The sequence below is a fragment of the Podarcis liolepis genome, assembly GCF_965112155.1.
Source record: "Podarcis liolepis genome assembly, chromosome: 12".
Classification (NCBI taxonomy): domain Eukaryota; kingdom Metazoa; phylum Chordata; class Lepidosauria; order Squamata; family Lacertidae; genus Podarcis; species Podarcis liolepis.
The window spans coordinates 1,078,355-1,094,996 of NC_139563.1; the positions used below are offsets into that span (position 1 = coordinate 1,078,355).

A 16,642-nucleotide genomic window follows, 5' to 3' on the forward strand; every position below is an offset into this window, starting at 1 on the left:
CTCGCATTCAGAGCCTTGCTCTCCCTCTGATATTTGCTTCACACCCCCCCCCCTTTTAAATCTGCCCAGGTTAGTGGTCTCCACTGCCTCCTGCAGCAGTGAATTCCAGAGTTCAGGGGTGGGCAGGTGGTAGATAGAAGCCTCCTTGCAGAATTATGGGTGAGTTATAGACGATTGGCTTGTGTTTCTGACTCCCAGTAGCAGCAGTTGGGTGTCAAGGGCCGTAGCTCACTGTGATAGCTCAGTCAGTAGAACATGAGACTCTTAATCTCAGGGCTGTGGGTTCAAGTCCCAGGTTGGACAAAAGATTCCTGCATTGCAGGGGGTTGAACTAGATGACCCCTGGGCTCCCTTCCAACATGAGGGCCTGGGATACTTCTATGATTCTAAGAGCACTTGCTTTGTCTGCAGAATATTTCAGGTTCAACCCTAGCAACAGCTCTAGGTAGGGTTGGGGGAGAGCCACTTGCCTGAAATCCTGTCAGTGTTGGCACTGCTGAGCAATAGATGGACCAGTGTTCTGACTCCGTATAAGCCAAACAACAAAATCCCCCCTCCCTTTTATGTTGCTGAAGAAAGCCAGGCAGAAGTGGGCTTTTGTATGGAAGGACTGTGAACTCAGTTCAGTTCTGGCACTGGAAACAAATTCCTAGAACATGCTCAGAGGCACGCTGTCCTTTAATTCTGTCTTTGGTGCCTGGCTTTGGAGTTCTAGCAAAACAAACAAACTAGAAACCCCAAGTGGGTCTGGCAAGCCTGAAATCTCCCTGCCCTGAACACTTGCGCCTCACTTGAACCCAGCACTGCTGAGTGTGAAGACACCCTTTTTTCTGTCTGTGCTGAGTCTCCCAGCTTCATTGGGTGACGCTGCTGGGTTCGAGTGTTGAGGGTGAGAGAGGGCGGCAAGCGTTGCTGTCTCCACCCCAGACATCTTCCCATGTCCCCCCAGGGAGCCTCTCTGTAGCCTTTCCCCTGCTGTGGGTTCAGGGGGGCTGCGCTCCTGTCCTGAGGTCTCTTCCGCAGGTTCCCTGGAGCATCAGGCAGGTGGGTCAGTGTTGGTCTCACGAGGCCTGGTGCTTCTAGGGGATTCCCGGTGGGGAAGACGACACCCCCTCTGAAGGTGGTGGGCTTTCCTTCTTTGGAGGTTTCTAAGCTGAGGGTCTCTAAGGGGTGTGGGTGGCGCTGTGGGTTAAACCACAGAGCCTAGGGCTTGCCGATCAGAAGGTTGGTGGTTTGAATCCCCGCAACGGGCTGAGCTCCCGTTGCTCAGTCACTGCTCCTGCCAACCTAGCAGTTCCAAAGCACGTCAAAGTTCAAGTAGATAAATAGGTACCGCTCCAGCAGGAAGGTAAACGGCGTTTCCGTGGTTCGCCAGAAGCGGCTTAGTCCTGCTGGCCACATGACCCGGAAGCTGTGTGCCGGCTCCCTCGGCCAATAAAGCGAGATGAGCGCCGCAACCCCAGAGTCGGCCACGACTGGACCTAATGGTCAGGGGTCCCTTTACCTTTAAGCTGAGACCGGATGTCCATCTGACCTGGATGCCTTAGTTGTGATTCCTGCATTTTAGGGGGTTGAACTAGATGACCTTGGGGGGTCCCGCCCAACTCTACAGTTCTATGATTCTATGAGGAGGTGGTGTGGAGAGTCCTGCCCAACTGGCACAACACGGTGCCAAGTTTTTGATAGTACTTGGGCAAGAGATCCCCCCCCAAAGGCAAGAACAGTTGACCTCCTGCCTGACTGAGGGGTCTCAGCCTCCCTTGTGGGCAGCTGCAAACAACAACAAAAAGTGCCCAGGCACCCAGCTGCTTCCTGAGGCTCTTCATAAAAATGAGCACCAAGATGGAAATGACATGTGCTGGTAAGGCGACAGGTTATCTCTCTTCCCTGGGGCAAAGGTAAAAGTGGCTGGCCGCCCCCTCCCAGTCCTTCATTCCCTCCTCTCGACCCCTTGGCTGAATTTCTTAGATTAGGGCATCTGGCTCACGTGGAATACCTGAAATGCAGGTGAGGTTTCTGGTTCCCCCAACTCCAAAAGGGTTGGAGAGGACAGGGAACGGGGAAGAAAGAGGGGTGACTGCAATATTTGAGAGTGGGGAAGGGCAGGCGAAAGAGGCGAGGGCTCTTTGTCCTGGCAAAATGGGGCAGGGAGAGGATTATTTGTGGTGGAGAAGGGACTAACGAGCCTTGAAGGGCTTCCTGCCCTGACTGTGGTTGTATCTTCCTGGTCCTGGCTCAGCAAGGCAGCCTTTCAGCCTTACTGCTCCTGACCCTGGAGCTCAGCGGGTGTTTCAGAAGCACAACAGACAGAAACTGTCCAAGGAAGTCAAAAGGGTGGTGCTCAGAATTCATTGCTAATGAGCTCGGTTCAAAACAGATCATGAAGGAGTGAGCGCGCGCGCACACACACACACACACACACACACACACACACACAAGACACAAGTGAGAGCAACTGATGGGAGCTCAGGGCTCTGTCCTGGCTGAGTCCCTTCTGGAGGGCTGTGTCCAGTTCTGAGGAAGGCATTGACCAGCTAGTGTGTGTCAAGGAGAGCAACTGGAATGGTGGAAGCTCTGCAGACCAAGTCCTGTGGTGGACGGCAGAAGGAGCTGCAGCAGCAGCAGCAGTTCAGGTCTTTCTTGTGGACTTCCATGGAGACGTCCCGGGAAACCCAGTTCCTGCCTGCACCAGAGAAGGAAGTTCTCCTCTGGCCTGGAGAGGGACTCAGGCAGACACTGTTCCAAGCCCACCAGGGTCCCACCTGGTCTAGCCCTTCATGGCTGCCTCTTGGCCCTTATGGATAGATTTAAAGAAAGAACTTTGCCCTCTTCCAGGAAGGGGAGGCTCAGCGCATGGCCACCCTTTCCTCTCCCCCTCCCCACAATTGCTGTAGTTTCAGGGGGCTGGGTTAGATGGGCCTGATCCAGCTGCAGGGCTCTCCTCCTGTTCAGGGTGGTGATCAGAAGCTTAAAGGGAGACACAGGTGCATTTCCAATACCGGAAGGGCTGGCAGTCACACAGAAGATGGCGCAGGCATGCTGCCTGTTGCTCCTGAGGGCAGGACTAGAACAAAAGGCAGGGCAGTCGGGTGTTTTGGATTTTCCAGCTTTCAAATTCCAAAACTGAGGGATGCTAAAAAGTCGTAACATGATTTGGGAAATCAAAATATAGTGTGATTAAATTAATACAATTTCGTTTTGCCTGGTAAGTGAAATGTGTGTAACCTCGCGTAGAAATCATAAAAATGGTTGCCAAGTACTTGCAGTTACAGTATATATTAATATTTAGCATTACTTGACATTTTCAGAAGGTAGAATTAAAATTCTTGGGCTTTCCGAAAGCAGTTTGATGTGCTTCTTCATCAAACATAGACTACCAAGCTAAATGTTGTTAAATCATAAATATAATAGCAGATTTTAGTTCCTCACACCCAGAAACGCATTTTAAAGTCCCCTCATGGAAGAAATTTTCAAAAAAAAAAAAAGTGTCACTCCCAAAATGACAGGCCGTAGCAGGACAAGGCAGGCATCTGCTAGGTCTGTTTGGGGCTGGAGATATTTAAGCAGAGGCTGAAGGACGGGTCGGGTGTCAGGGATGGGGCAGCTGCCTCCTACGTTGCAGCCTCTTCAGTGGGGCAGGGATTAGATGATCTCCACAACCTCTTCCGGCTTTGTAATTTCACGAGTATCTGATCCACCTCTTGTGCAGGTTTTGGAAAACCAAGAGTGGGGGGGGGGCAGCTCCATTCAGGACACACTGGCCTTTAGACCTGGCCTCCCCCACCCCACAGAAATCCCTTCTGCTTCCTCTGTCATTTTTTTTGGGAACCAAACCTGGCTCAAAACAATTCATTTCCTTGCAGTCGGGGGAGCCCCTGTGCGTCTGCTCCCATCATCTTTGTGCAGAGGTTCTGGGGCCAAATAGAGAAAACCTTAAACAAACTGAAAGGGTCCCGTCCCCCCGCAAGGGATGCAGGAAGGTCTTCCTTAAAGGCAAGGAGCTGGGGGGGGGGGATGTGCCATGATTTGATTTCCATACTTCACTGGCCGGCCGGCCTCTTGGTCTGACTGATGGGCAGCAGCTGAGTCTCCAGGGGGAGGCGGGGGCCTGGGGGCCAGAGAGACAGCAGCAGGTGGCCCTGAATGCGAGGCATGCTTGCAGGGTCAGTTGCTGCCGGGGGTGGAGATGTTTGGCTGGCTGGGAGGGGCCTCATTCATCCCCCCCCCCGTGGTGCTGGGCTTGTGGCCGCAACAGGTGCCCTCGGATGAAAGGACCCCCTGTCTGCCTCTCACTCCCACCCATGGCTCTCTCCCTACGTTGGAGGGGGGCGAGGATGAGGCTTATATCCTTATGGTGCTGCCCACGAACACGGTGCCTGACGCAGCAACTAAGGAGAAGAGACAGGTCCCTGCCCCCAGGGGCTTGCAGTCTGAAGGCTGACAGGGCAGGCAGGTGAAGGCCAGGACGGTCAAGCCACGGAGGCCAGTTGTGGTGGGCAAGTGGCTCTGTGTGGCCAGGAGGGGTCATTCTTCTTTTTAGTCTCCTTTGCATTTTGGGAGGGGGTGGGGTGGGGGAAGGTGGCTTTGGAGAAATTGGGTGCAAAAGGCTTCAGGGGCCTGGAGGTGGAAAGGAGAAAGGAGGCCAGCATTAAAAATTATTGATACAAACAGTTAAGAGGAGGTATTAAATGTGTTCAAAGGGTGATTGAAATCAACAGTTTAAAAGAAAGAAAAAGCACATGTAATTTCTCCATGTCTGCATAGGGGTGCCTAAACAAAAAAGTTTTAAACAGGTGCCAAGAAGAGTGCAGTGAAGGTGCACCTGCCTGATGTCAAGTGGCAGGGAGTTCCATAGTGCAAGTGTGGCCACACTAAAAGATTGGAATGAGCATTATGAGGCACCAGTTACAGCATCAGTTCCACAGACCAAAGCAGTTCATTAGACATATAAAGGCAAGGCAGTCGCAGAAGTAAACTGGCCCCAAGCTCTTTATGGCTTCAATTATTTTTATTCTTTGTTATCTGCCTTTCACCTTGAGGTCCCACGGTGGGTTACAAACAGTGCTATATTTCTATTTTAAAAAGAGGTGCTGGATCTCACCAAAAACGCCTCCCCCATTCTCTTATCATGGCAATGGCGCCCACCTGAGAGATGCTGGATCTGAGTTCCGGCAAGTTCTGGCTGGAAAAAATCCCTGGTTACAATATCCTAATAGCAGAGCCCTGAACTTGGCCTGGAAGCAAATGGGTGACCTGTGCAGGTCTCTGAGCAGAGGAGTTATGCACTGACAGGGTCTTGCTCCTGTGAAGACTTCCTTGGTCTGAATCAGCTGCAGAAGCTCTTAAACTGCAGGCTCACCCAGTGGCGTAGCGTGGGGGGTGCCAGGGGTGCCGGCCGCACCGGGCGCAACATCTGGGGGGGGCACGCTCGCTGCCTCCGGAGTCGCCGAAGAGCCTCCGGCGCAGGCTGTAGCGGAGCCGCATGTCTCGCGGAACCAACAAGCTGTGCGCACGTCCGGGCTGAAGGTGCCCGGCAGGCAGCGGCTCTCAGCGCTGGCCGCGGAGGACGCGCCAGGCAGCCCCTCGTCACAGCCCCGCCTCCGCCGGTGCTGCTGCAGCTGCTGGGCCGTTGCATTTTCCTCGCCTCTCTGCCCCCCTCCTCCTCCGGGCAAGCGGCGTCGTTTGGGCGGCAGCGCCAGCGGCAACTCGCAGGTTAGGGGTTAGGGGGGGCGCAAATTACTTGCCTTGCCCCGGGTTAGGGGGCGCAAATTACTTGTGTTGCCCTGGGTGCTGACAACTCACGCTACGCCGCTGGGCTCACCCACACTCTGTGGGTCAGCCATGGGGCCACCGACCTCTTCAACAGTCAGAACAACAAGGGTTGCTACTAAGTCTCCATGTCCAAAAAATAATATTCCCTATTATTATTATTATTATTAAATTTCATTATTTATACACCCCCCCTTCTGGCTGGGTTTCCCCAGCCACTCTGGGCGGCTCACAGCATATATCAGAACATACTAAAACATCAAACATTAAAAACTTCCCTAAACAGGGCTGCCTTCAGATGTCTTCTAAAAGTCAGATAGTTGCTTATTTCCTTGACATCTGATGCGAGGGTGTTCCACATGGTGGGTGCCACCACCGAGAAGGCCCTCTGCCTGGTTCCCTGCAACCTCACTTCTCGCAGTGAGGGAACCGCCAGAAGGCCTTTGGAGCTGGACCTCAGTGTCCAGGCTGAATGATGGGTGTGGAGACTCTCTTTCAAGTATACTGGGTCAAGGACATTTAGGGCATTAAAGGTCAGCACCAACACTTTGAATTGTGCTTTGAAACGTACTGGGAGCCAATGTTGGCCTTTCAGAACCAGTGTTATGTGGTCCCGGCGGCCACTCCCAGTCACCAGTCTAGCTGCCGCATTCTGGATTAGTTGCAGTTTCCGGGTCACCTTCAAAGGTAGCCCCACGTAGAGCGCATTGCAGTAATCTTAGCAGGAGATAACCAGAGCATGCACCACTCTGGCAAGACAGTCTGCAGACAGGGAGGGTCACATCCTGTGTACCAGATGGAGCTGGTAAACAGCTGCCCTGGACACTGTGAATGACCAGGAATGGGGCCTTGAGGTCACTGAAGAGAGCTTGATGAAGTGGTCAGCCCAGCATGTGGCAGCTGTGGGAAAAGGCAAATTCCATGCTAGGGATCGGTAGGAAAGGAATTGAAAATAAAATGCCAATACCATGAAGTCATTATAGAAATCTATGGTGAAGCCACATTTGGAATAATGTGAATAGTTCTGGTTGCCTCACCTTAAAAAGGATATTGTGGGGTTGGAAAAGTGTTCAGAAAAGGGCAGCCAGAATGACCAAAGGGGCTTGCTTTTCTTTTTAGTTTAGGGAAAAGGCAAACAAGAAATGACACGATAGAAGTTTATAAAATTGTGCCTGGCATGGAGACAGTGGAGACAGGGAAGTTCCCTCTCCTAACACTCGAACTTGTGAAGCTGAATGTTGGAAGATTCCGGATGGGTGAAAGAAAGTCCTTTGCACAACACAGGGTGAAACCGTGGAACTCACTGCCTCAGGAGCCAGCCATTGCTTTAAAAGAGGATTAAATTCATGGAGGAGCAGAGGGCTGCCGTTGGCTAAGCCAAGGCTTATCCCCAGGATCAGAGACAAGGATGTTCCTGGGAACCAGCTGATGGGAAGGGCAAGGAGGGAAGAGGCTGTGGGGCTCAGGGCCTAGATAAGGACACAGGAAGAGCCAGGGACCAGGCAGGGGCCCATGGAGTCCGGCATCCTGTTCTCTCAGGGCCCACCTGGGTCAGCTTTAGGGACCCCAGCACAACCTCTCTCGCCTCCTGCAACCGGCTTGCAGACGCATCCTGCCTCCAGCTGTGGCAGGAGATGACCTCATGTCCTTTTGACCCAGGACAGTTGGGCCTCCCCCTTTGCTGCCCTAAGCCTGGATACCGCCAGGGGAGAGGACCTGCGCGGGCTCCGATCTGCGTGCTGCCACCTCCTGGAGCAAGCGTTCATCTGTGCCTTTTCCTTCTTTCCTCTTTCCCTCCCTCCCTCCCTCTCCAGCGTCCTGGGATGCCATCAGGCGCTCGCATGCCCCACCAGGGGGCTCCAATGGGTCCCCCAGGCCCCCCCTACGTTGGGAGCCCTTCCGTGCGCCCCGGGATGCCCCAGGCCGTGATGGAGCCCACGCGCAAGCGGGCAGCGCCCCAGCAGGCGCAGCAGCAGCAGGCGGCGCAGCAACAAGCGCAGCAGCAGCAGCAGGCGGGGGCCGCCACGCAGAACCGGCCCAGGAGGTGAGTGGAGCCCCTTTCTCCTTCCCTGCGGTGCAGGATCCGGCAGCCCTCCGCCCCAGGCGCGCGTGTCTAAACCTGGAACCCGCAGGCTTCCGCTCAGCAACCTGGAGGACGCAGCCTCCCTCTCCGTGGCAGCGCCTCTCTCCCTCCCGGCGCCCTTTCAGGATCCGACTCGCGTTGCGCAGCTGTCCTCTTGCAGCTCCGCGCAGGGGAGGAGGCCCCCTGGTGGTCGGTGGGGGGGATTTGCCCGACCGGATTCGCGGCTCCGCAGAGCCCTCAGCGCTCAGAGAAGCTGGCGGAGCATCGTCGCCCCCACTGTGGTTTGATCTGTATGCCGCCTTTCCAGAGCTGAAACTACGCTCAAGGCGGCTCACAACATAGAAGTTTGCCTGATTGCTAAAGTAGGCATAAACAATAAAGTACACAACCAAACTGAACTGTTTCCGACATAAAGCACAATAAGATTTAAATTAATATACAAATATTAATATTGATTTACCTGTCAGGATAGGGTTCAGGGGTCTGAGGCTGGGGTCTGAGGGGGCACCTGCAGCATTTCCTTCTGTCTCTCGGGGGCCACTTGGCCAGCCTTGGGCTACGGAAAGGGGTCTCCTCCTCTTGGCCTCTGTGCCTGTGGAGCTGCAGACAGCCTGCGGCTGAGCAGCCCTGCCCTGAAGGCAGAAGGCCCCTCCCTGAGCAAAGCCTGGCCACTTGCTTGACCTCCTCCCTGGCAATGGGGGTTGGAGTGAGTGAGCTGGACCCCACTTGGGAGAGGAGTTGGCCTAAGGGGAAGAGAGAGGGTGAGGAAGCCTGCAGCCCAACACTGGAAGACTCTCCAAGGGTCTCCAAACTTCTTGCAAACTGCAAGGTGTCAAGCAAACACATCCGTATTTATGGAGGGATGGAGTGAGTTTACTTACCTGCCCCTTTCCACAGCGAGCTGTGCCCAAAGTGGCTCACAGCATGCACCCTGAACCTCTGAAGGCAGAGCGTTGGAAATACAAATACGCAAAATGCAGAGCATGGCGGTGAATTCAAAAAACGGCAAAAAGCAGCAATTTGGCAAGCACGCAATAAATTCAATATTACAAAAAACAAAACCCCAACAACCTAAGTGCATAAACACAAAGGAAAACAAGTGTTAAGCCATATCTGGTGACACCCTTGGTGCAAAATATACAAATATATACAGTTGTGGCAGGGCATTCCTGAGGCTGCTTCTTGACCTCCACGATGCCTCACATTAAAGCCCGGGTTCAAGTCTCAGTGCTCAGTGCTCCAAAGCGCTCCAGTCAGGGCAACCTGGGGTGGGAAAAGGCCCTGGCTTCCGCCACAAGGACCCTCCTGGCCGAGGGGGTGGGCAGGTACCGGTCCCTCCCAGGAAGCAGAGCCAGCCTCCTGAGACTCAGGGTGGGTGGGGAGACCTCCAGCAGAGGATAATTTAGCCGGTGACCTGGGCTAGTTGCCTTGGTAACGTGTGTCTTCCCTCCCCTTCAACAAACCTGCAGCGCCAAGAGGAGGAAGATGGCTGACAAGATTCTCCCACAGAGGGTGAGTTTCTTTCTTTCCCGTTTTGCTTCCTCATCGGACCCTGATGGCCTCTCCTCCCCATCTGAAGGAAGGTCTGCTGGCTCCTTGTGGGTGACCTGGAGCCAGCACAGCAAGAATTCCTCCCTTGCGGGGGGTCAGGATGGATGACCCCTGGGGTCCCTTCCAATTGAATGATGCTAGGAGCCCACTGGTTAGGCAGGCCTTTGGCTTCTCCACTGTGAGGAGGTAGGTGTCTGTCTACCTGCCTGTCTCCCAGGTGGGAGGCCTTTTGCTCACCTGAGCACTGCCCTCCCTGTGTTCTGTGTGTGTCAAGTTAAAGGGAAGCACAAGCAAATCCTCCTTATAATCTTATTGTTTCCCTCCAGTATTTGTTGCTGTGGTTTCAATAAACATGTTCCAAAATCATCAAGTTTGTCCATGCTTCCTCCAGAATCCCTTGACAAAGCCTTGCAGTGTTAATATTTTGCAGGTCACTTAGAGGCTTTTTTTCTTTTGTATTAAGCTACCAAGAAAGCAAATACAGTGGTACCTCGCAAGACGAATGCCTCGCAAGACGAAAAACTCGCAAGACGAAAGAGTTTTTCGTTTTTTGAGCTGCTTCGCAAGACGAATTTCCCTATGGGCTTGCTTCGCAAGACGAAAACGTCTTGCAAGTTTGTTTCCTTTTTCTTAAAACCGTTAATACATGCATTCCTATGGGAAACCGTGCTTCGCAAGATGAAAAATTCGCAAGACGAAAAAACTCGCAGAACGGATTAATTTCGTCTTGCGAGGCACCACTGTAAACCTATGCATAAATGCTCCCCACCTGCATTGGGGGGGAGGCATCTTCCACCTCCTTGCTTCTGGCTCTGCTTCGCCCTCTGGAAGGGAAACTCTTCCTGTGCATGAAGGAAGCTGCTTCCTCCTGAGCCTGGCCAGGGCTCCACCTAGCTCAGCTCTGACTTGCAGCAGCCCTCCAGGGTCCTTGCCCAGGCCTCTTCCCTGACATTCCCCCTGAGAGGAGAGGGGTTGAACCAGAGACCTCCTGCAAGCCAAGGGGGTCCCTCTACGACGCTCTGCTCTCTTCCCAGATCCGGGAGCTGGTGCCAGAGTCTCAGGCCTACATGGACCTGCTGGCGTTCGAGCGGAAGCTGGACCAGACCATCATGCGGAAGCGAGTGGACATCCAGGAGGCCCTGAAGAGGCCCATGAAGGTAGGAGCAGATGGGCCTCCCTGATGCTGGAGAAGAGCCCGGCACAGTCCCCTCTGATGTTGTGGACTGGCTGGATGCAGAGGAATGGGGGGGCAGCTGGGGAACCCCCCCCCCCCCAGGGAAGAAGGCTCAGAGCCCAGGGAGTGGTGGTAGGGCAACAATGAATGGTCAGATGGAGAAGATTGGGAAGAGGAGGAGAAGCTGGAAGCTGAAGCGGCAACAGGGCTTAGTGAGGAGGGAGAATCTGTAGCAGAGAGAAGTTCAGACTCAGAGGCAGAAGCTGAGGCAGGAGAGGAGTCTGGCTAGTGAAGAGTGTGGGAACGCTGAGGATAGTAAGAGAGGATATATTGATTAATATTATCCTTCCTCACGCACGCACGCAGAGCACATTCCCTTGCACATTGCAGGAAGCTGGTTGATGGATTCGTTAGAACCGTTTGAGTTAAGCAGTCCAGTCTGGCTGGTCCAAATTGGATTGTTCCTGGTAAATTTCCCCTTTAGTTCCCTCTTAAAAACAAAAATGACACAACAGTCTTCTTTTGAAAGTAATGATAAGGTTTACTTACATTCAGTTCACAGTATAGTCCTGAAGGCAGGCTTTCTCTTGTAGTTACAGTTACAGAGAAAAGTGTGGGTTCATCCTCTGTGAGGGATGAACCTCACAGAGAGCCAGCAGACAGCAAAAGGCAAAATGGAGAGAAGGGATCAAGAGAGAGAGAAGGCTGAGTGACTGACCCTTTTGTAGTGTCTGCCAGGGTCACATCCATCTACCTGGTCACATGCAGGGGGAGGAGGCTCCAGACCAGGTGTGACAGGAAGTCCTCCTGGCTGGAGCAACATTCCCCTGTGTGTCCCCTGCTTCAGTGACGTTATATCCCACAATGAGGTGTGGGTGTCTCCCCCTCCTGCTGTGACAAGCTCTGCTTCCAGTCTGTCTCCCAGAACCAGGAGAGGAGTGAAGAGGGCGAAGGAGAGGTTGGCTTCATGCAACAGTCTCCAGTTGCTTGGGGAAACCCCCGGAGAGGAGGGGTCTTAGACGGCTGTGGGGAGCTGGGGACTTGGCAGCTGCTTCATGGGAGCAAGACTTGCCAGAGCTGAGCTGCTGTGCTCATGAGGCCTGACCCACCTGTGCAGATCCTGGTTTTGCTAATAAAGAGTTAACTCCAACTTCCTCGGTGTGATTTACTGCTGGCTCGCTCCTGTCATCTGAGCAGGCAGGAAGGGGCGGGGAGGAGGCGCCTGGCCCCACTCCTCCTGAGGTGCCCCATTGAGCAGGAGCCTCCCTCCTTCCTTGCCTCCCCCCAGCTCAGACTCTCCTCCCTCCAACAGCAAAAGCGGAAGCTGCGCCTTTACATCTCCAACACCTTCAACCCGGCCAAGTCGGACGCAGACGACTCAGACGGCAGCATCGCCTCCTGGGAGCTGCGGGTGGAAGGCAAACTGCTGGACGATGTAAGCTCTGGGCAGGCGGACTTACCTGCTTTTACATCTCTCTGTGGGGCTGGGGGAGAAGTCGGGCGAGCCACCTGGCCAGGTGGGGCAGCTTTTGGGGAAAGCAGCTGAGGGGCAGAGGATGAGGGAAACCAGGGCTGCAAGAGGCCCCTGCTGTGGGCCTCAGTTCCCCTTGGAGAGCCAAGGCAGTTGGCACAGAGGCCTCCTGGTTCACTCCTGGAGTGAAAAAACCCCAATGTGGGGGGGGGAGAAGGGGAGGGGGCAGGGTCCTGGGTCCTGGGTCAAGCAAGGCCACGATCCCTTGCAGCAGTGCGTGTGTGGAGCTTGCTTGAAGGATGAGGGAGGCAGGGCCAGAAGAAGGGGGAGGAGGGGGTCCGAGAAAAGGAAAATATATGGGGAAATGTCCCATGCCAAAGGGGGCAGACATGATATGGGGGAGAAGGAGTCCCCCAGTAGCATCTGGTGCTGGCCTCAGAGCTCAGTGTGGCCTGGATGTTGTTCCCAACCCTCTCTGTGGGACTGGGAGCCACCTCTTTCCTCACCGGGGCCTCATCCCTTGCTCTTGCAGGGGGGTGGACTGGATGACCCTCAGGGTCCCTCCCAACTCTCCAGTTGTGTGATTCTTGTCAGCTTAGAGCTGAGACCCTTTCATCTCCTCGTTCCTCGTGCTCTGACATCTCTCCCTCCCGATTCCACAGCTCAGCAAGCAGAAAAGGAAGTTTTCCTCTTTCTTCAAGAGTTTGGTCATCGAACTGGACAAGGACCTGTATGGACCAGACAATCACCTGGTGGAGGTGAGTGGTGCCCTCGGTCCCAAGTAGGAAGCAGACCCTGCCTGGGCAAGGCAGAGGGAGCACCTCCCTGTCCCTGCATCCCATTGCTGCATCCCATCTCCCAGGTGGTCCTCCAGTCCCACCAGGGATGCTGCCTGTGGCCATTCAGACAGGGATGGTACCTTCTCAAGCCCTCTTAGTATGCACAGAGGAGCAGCAGGAGAGCCAGCTGGACCAGGCCAAAGGATCCCACCCAGTCCAGTGTCCTGGCCTCCCAGTGGCCGACCAGACGCCCGAAGGGGAAGCTCAGGAATCCCAGCCACTGCCGTTCAGAGTCATGTTTGCCTCTGACTCTGGAGGCCTCTCTCATAACTAGGAGCCCTTGGCAGCCTCCTCCTCCATGGATTGGCCCCCCTTAATGCCCTCCAAGTTGGTGGCTGCCATTGTCGCCATCTCTTGTGGGAGTGAGTTCCACAGTTTAACTCTTCGCCGCTTGAAGAAGCCCTTTCCTGAATCTCCCAACATCCATCTTGGTCGTCCAACACCCACAAGTTCCAGTCTCATGGAAGAGGGAGAAAACCTTTCCTCTCTCCTCCGTTTCTCCAGGCTGTGCATAATTCCAGACATCTCTTCCACGCCACTGCTTCCTTCCATCTCCTCTAAGCTAGGAAGCCCCAAATGTTGCAACTCTTCCTCCTGGGAGAGTTGCCCCCATCCCCTCGCGTCTCGGTCGCCCTTTTCCAAATCTTTTCCGGCTGTAGGACACCCTTTTTGAGGCGAGGGGACCGGCACTGCATGTGGCCCCACCAGAGATTTGCATAATGGCATTATGATATTGGCAGTTTATTTCCAGTCCCTTTCCTAATGACGCCCAGCATGGGATTCACCTTTTTCCACAGCTGCTGCACACTGGGTCGAAATCTCCGTCAAGCTATCCACTCAGAACCAAGGTCTGTTTCCTGGTCAGTCCCTGCCAGTTCAGACCCCAGGACCGTATATGCGTGAAATTGGGATTTTTGTTTTTTGCCCAGACACAGATCACTTTGCCCTTGTTGGCATTGAATTGCATTTGCCCCTTTTCTGCCCATTCGCCCAGTTTAGACACATCGTAAGAACTGAGGTTGCAGGATCAGGCCAATGGGGACCTGTCCAGCCTTGCATTCTGTCCTCATAGCAGCCAACCAGACGCTCATTATGGGAAACCGGAGCAGAAGAGCAGCCCCCTCCCCTCCAGGGATTCCCAGCAGCTGGGATTCTTGTGGCAGGGAGTTCCACAGTTCGTTTGTTGCTTTTTTGCTTGCTTTTATTCAGCATGGTCAAACTGACAGAATCCTCGTGCAGAGATACTTTAACTGGCAAGTCACAACACTATCTTACAGGTGTTCTGGATGACTTTGCAAACAAGTGATGAACTCTTTGATAGACTTCCCTTCATAGCAGATCAGGTAGACGTTCACAAATAATGGAAACCTGGGAGAAATGCAATTGCTAAAGTAAATTTTCATGCAAAATACAACCAATTTAAATTTTTACCAGGGAGTTCCACAGTTTAACTCTGTGCCTTGTGAATACGTCCTTCCTTTGATCTGTCCTGAATGGTCCAACCTTCACTGGACGACCACGAGTTCCGGTTATGAGGGAGGAAGGAGAACTTCTCTCTCTGTCCACTTTTCTTCATGCCACACACACTTTTCTAAGCGTCTACCATGTTGCATCCGTCTGGAGGTGTCCACAATGTCTTTTGCATGGGTGAGCCTTGCTGAGAGCACCATCCTGCCCCTGGCCTTGGCCCTGACCTGCGCTTTGCTTCTCCTTCTCAGTGGCACAGGACCCCCACCACCCAGGAGACGGATGGCTTCCAGGTGAAGAGGCCGGGGGACGTCAGCGTGCGCTGCACCCTCCTGCTCATGCTGGACTACCAGGTCAGTGGCAATGGAGGGGGGCGTTTCTGGGCACATGAGACCAGAGACCAGCACCCCAGGGTCGGCGGTGGGCTTGAGGGAGCGGACCCAGCCACTTCGAGGCAAACCCCCAAGCCAGCTTCTCACTTCCTGGTGTTTCCTGGCCCCTCTTTCTCCTGCAGCCCCCCCAGTTCAAGCTGGACCCCCGCCTCGCTCGCCTCTTGGGGATCCACACGCAGACGCGCTCGGCCATCATCCAAGCCCTCTGGCAGTACATCAAGACCAACAAGCTGCAGGACTCCCACGACAAGGAGTACATCAACTGTGACAAGTATTTCCAGCAGGTGAGTCCATTCTCCTCACCTCGCCCCCTCCAGGAGGGGCTGGCAGGGCGGAAGCTGTGAGCCACCCAGCAGCTGCCCTAGAGGGCCTGGGGGGCTCTGGGCGCTGGAAGGAGGGACCTAGACTGAGAAAGAATGAATGGGAGACGGGGTGGGAAAAGAGGTGTCTGCCAACGTTCCTGCATCTCCTGTCCTTCTGGAGTTCAAGGGAGAGTGAGGAGGCCCTTCCAGACCATCTTGGGTTATCCCCAGGGGCCACGAATGGGGCTGGGCAATGTCTGGTTTTCAACTTCATGATATATCACCAGCTAAACACTGCAGTATGTGGGACGTGGGTGGCGTTGTGGTCTAAACCACAGAGCCTAGGACTTGTCGATCAGAAGGTCGGCAGTTCAAATCCCCGAGACGGGGTGAGCTCCTGTTGCTCAGCTCCTGCTCCTGCCAACCTAGCAGTTTGAAAGCACCTCAAAGTGCAAGTAGATAAATAGGTACCACTCCGGCGGGAAGGTAAACGGCCTTTCCCTGTGCTGTTCTGGTTTGCCAGAAGCAGCTTAGTCATGCTGGCCACATGACCCGGAAGCTGTACGCCGGCTCCCTCGGCCAATAAAGCGAGATGAGTGCCGTAACCCCAGAATTGGCCACGACTGGACCTAATGGTCAGGGGTCCCTTTACCTTTACCTAAACACTGCAGTATACATTTTTTCAACTGTCTATTTGCCATACACAAATAAAGCTGTATTCGACGGACGAAAGGATATATGATTTTTGACATGACTGAGAATTGTAGAGCCAGGGATGGAGAACTTTAAAGCGTTAAGATTGGGATGTGGAAAATATGAAAACCATGAGCGGAGGCGGAACTGAAGATTTGGAGATATGCTTCAGAGGTCCAGACTATGGGGAGCCTAGAAAAATTAATAATTAAAATTTGGATTACAATTTGCTCTTTCTTTTTTATTTAAGTTTTTTGTTTTTAATTAGATTATGATGTGGACATGTCGATTGGCTGTCTTTATTGGAAAATAAAAAAATGATTAAAAAACAACACTGCAGTATACAGTGGTACCTTCGTTCCCCAACGGCTTAGCTGGTGAACAAATTGGCTCCTGAAAGCTGCAAACCCAGAAGTGTGTGTTCCAGTTTGCAAACATTTTTCGGAAGCCGAATGTCCGTTTCGGCTGTCGACATTGTTTCCGGGGCCAGTCAGCTAATCAGAAGCCACACCTTGGTTTGCAAACGTTTGGGAAGTCAAATGGACTTCCAGAATGGATTGAGTTTGAGAACCAAGGTGGCACTGTACTGATATATCACGATGTCTGAACTAAGGATGGAGCTGTGGCTTCACGGTTTTCCCCACATTGTGCTTTTTGCATAACGCATCGTGATTTGCAATATAAAGCCAGTTGAAAACTGTGAAACCGATGTCACAATATGGACTTCAAGCTGCTTTGGGACGCTATCTCACCCGGCCCCAGCCAGGGAGTGCCAGGCCCTTCCTTGGAGCACGTGAATTGTAGAATGGTAGATTTGGCAGGGACCCCCAAGGGTCCTCTAGCCCACCCCTGCAAGGCAGGAATCTCAGCTGAGGCACCCAGGACAGGTGGCCAGCCAACC

At 53.6% G+C, this 16,642-nt stretch overlaps 1 protein-coding gene across 6 annotated transcripts in view; it reads left to right on the plus strand.

The window, feature by feature from the left end:
- Positions 1-16,642, plus strand: part of SMARCD3 (SWI/SNF related BAF chromatin remodeling complex subunit D3) — a 46,879-nt gene that overhangs the window by 22,785 nt on the left and 7,452 nt on the right. For 3 of the 6 annotated variants that reach the window (XM_083467003.1, XM_083467006.1, XM_083467005.1), the window contains exons 2-9: positions 7,584-7,813; positions 9,322-9,364; positions 10,438-10,560; positions 11,890-12,012; positions 12,711-12,806; positions 13,685-13,735; positions 14,606-14,707; positions 14,869-15,030. In XM_083467003.1, the coding sequence (XP_083323129.1) occupies positions 7,584-7,813; positions 9,322-9,364; positions 10,438-10,560; positions 11,890-12,012; positions 12,711-12,806; positions 13,685-13,735; positions 14,606-14,707; positions 14,869-15,030 (930 nt within the window). The remainder of the gene's footprint in view (positions 1-7,583; positions 7,814-9,321; positions 9,365-10,437; positions 10,561-11,889; positions 12,013-12,710; positions 12,807-13,684; positions 13,736-14,605; positions 14,708-14,868; positions 15,031-16,642) is intronic. The other 3 variants (XM_083467004.1, XM_083467008.1, XM_083467007.1) reach the window with 1 other exon arrangement.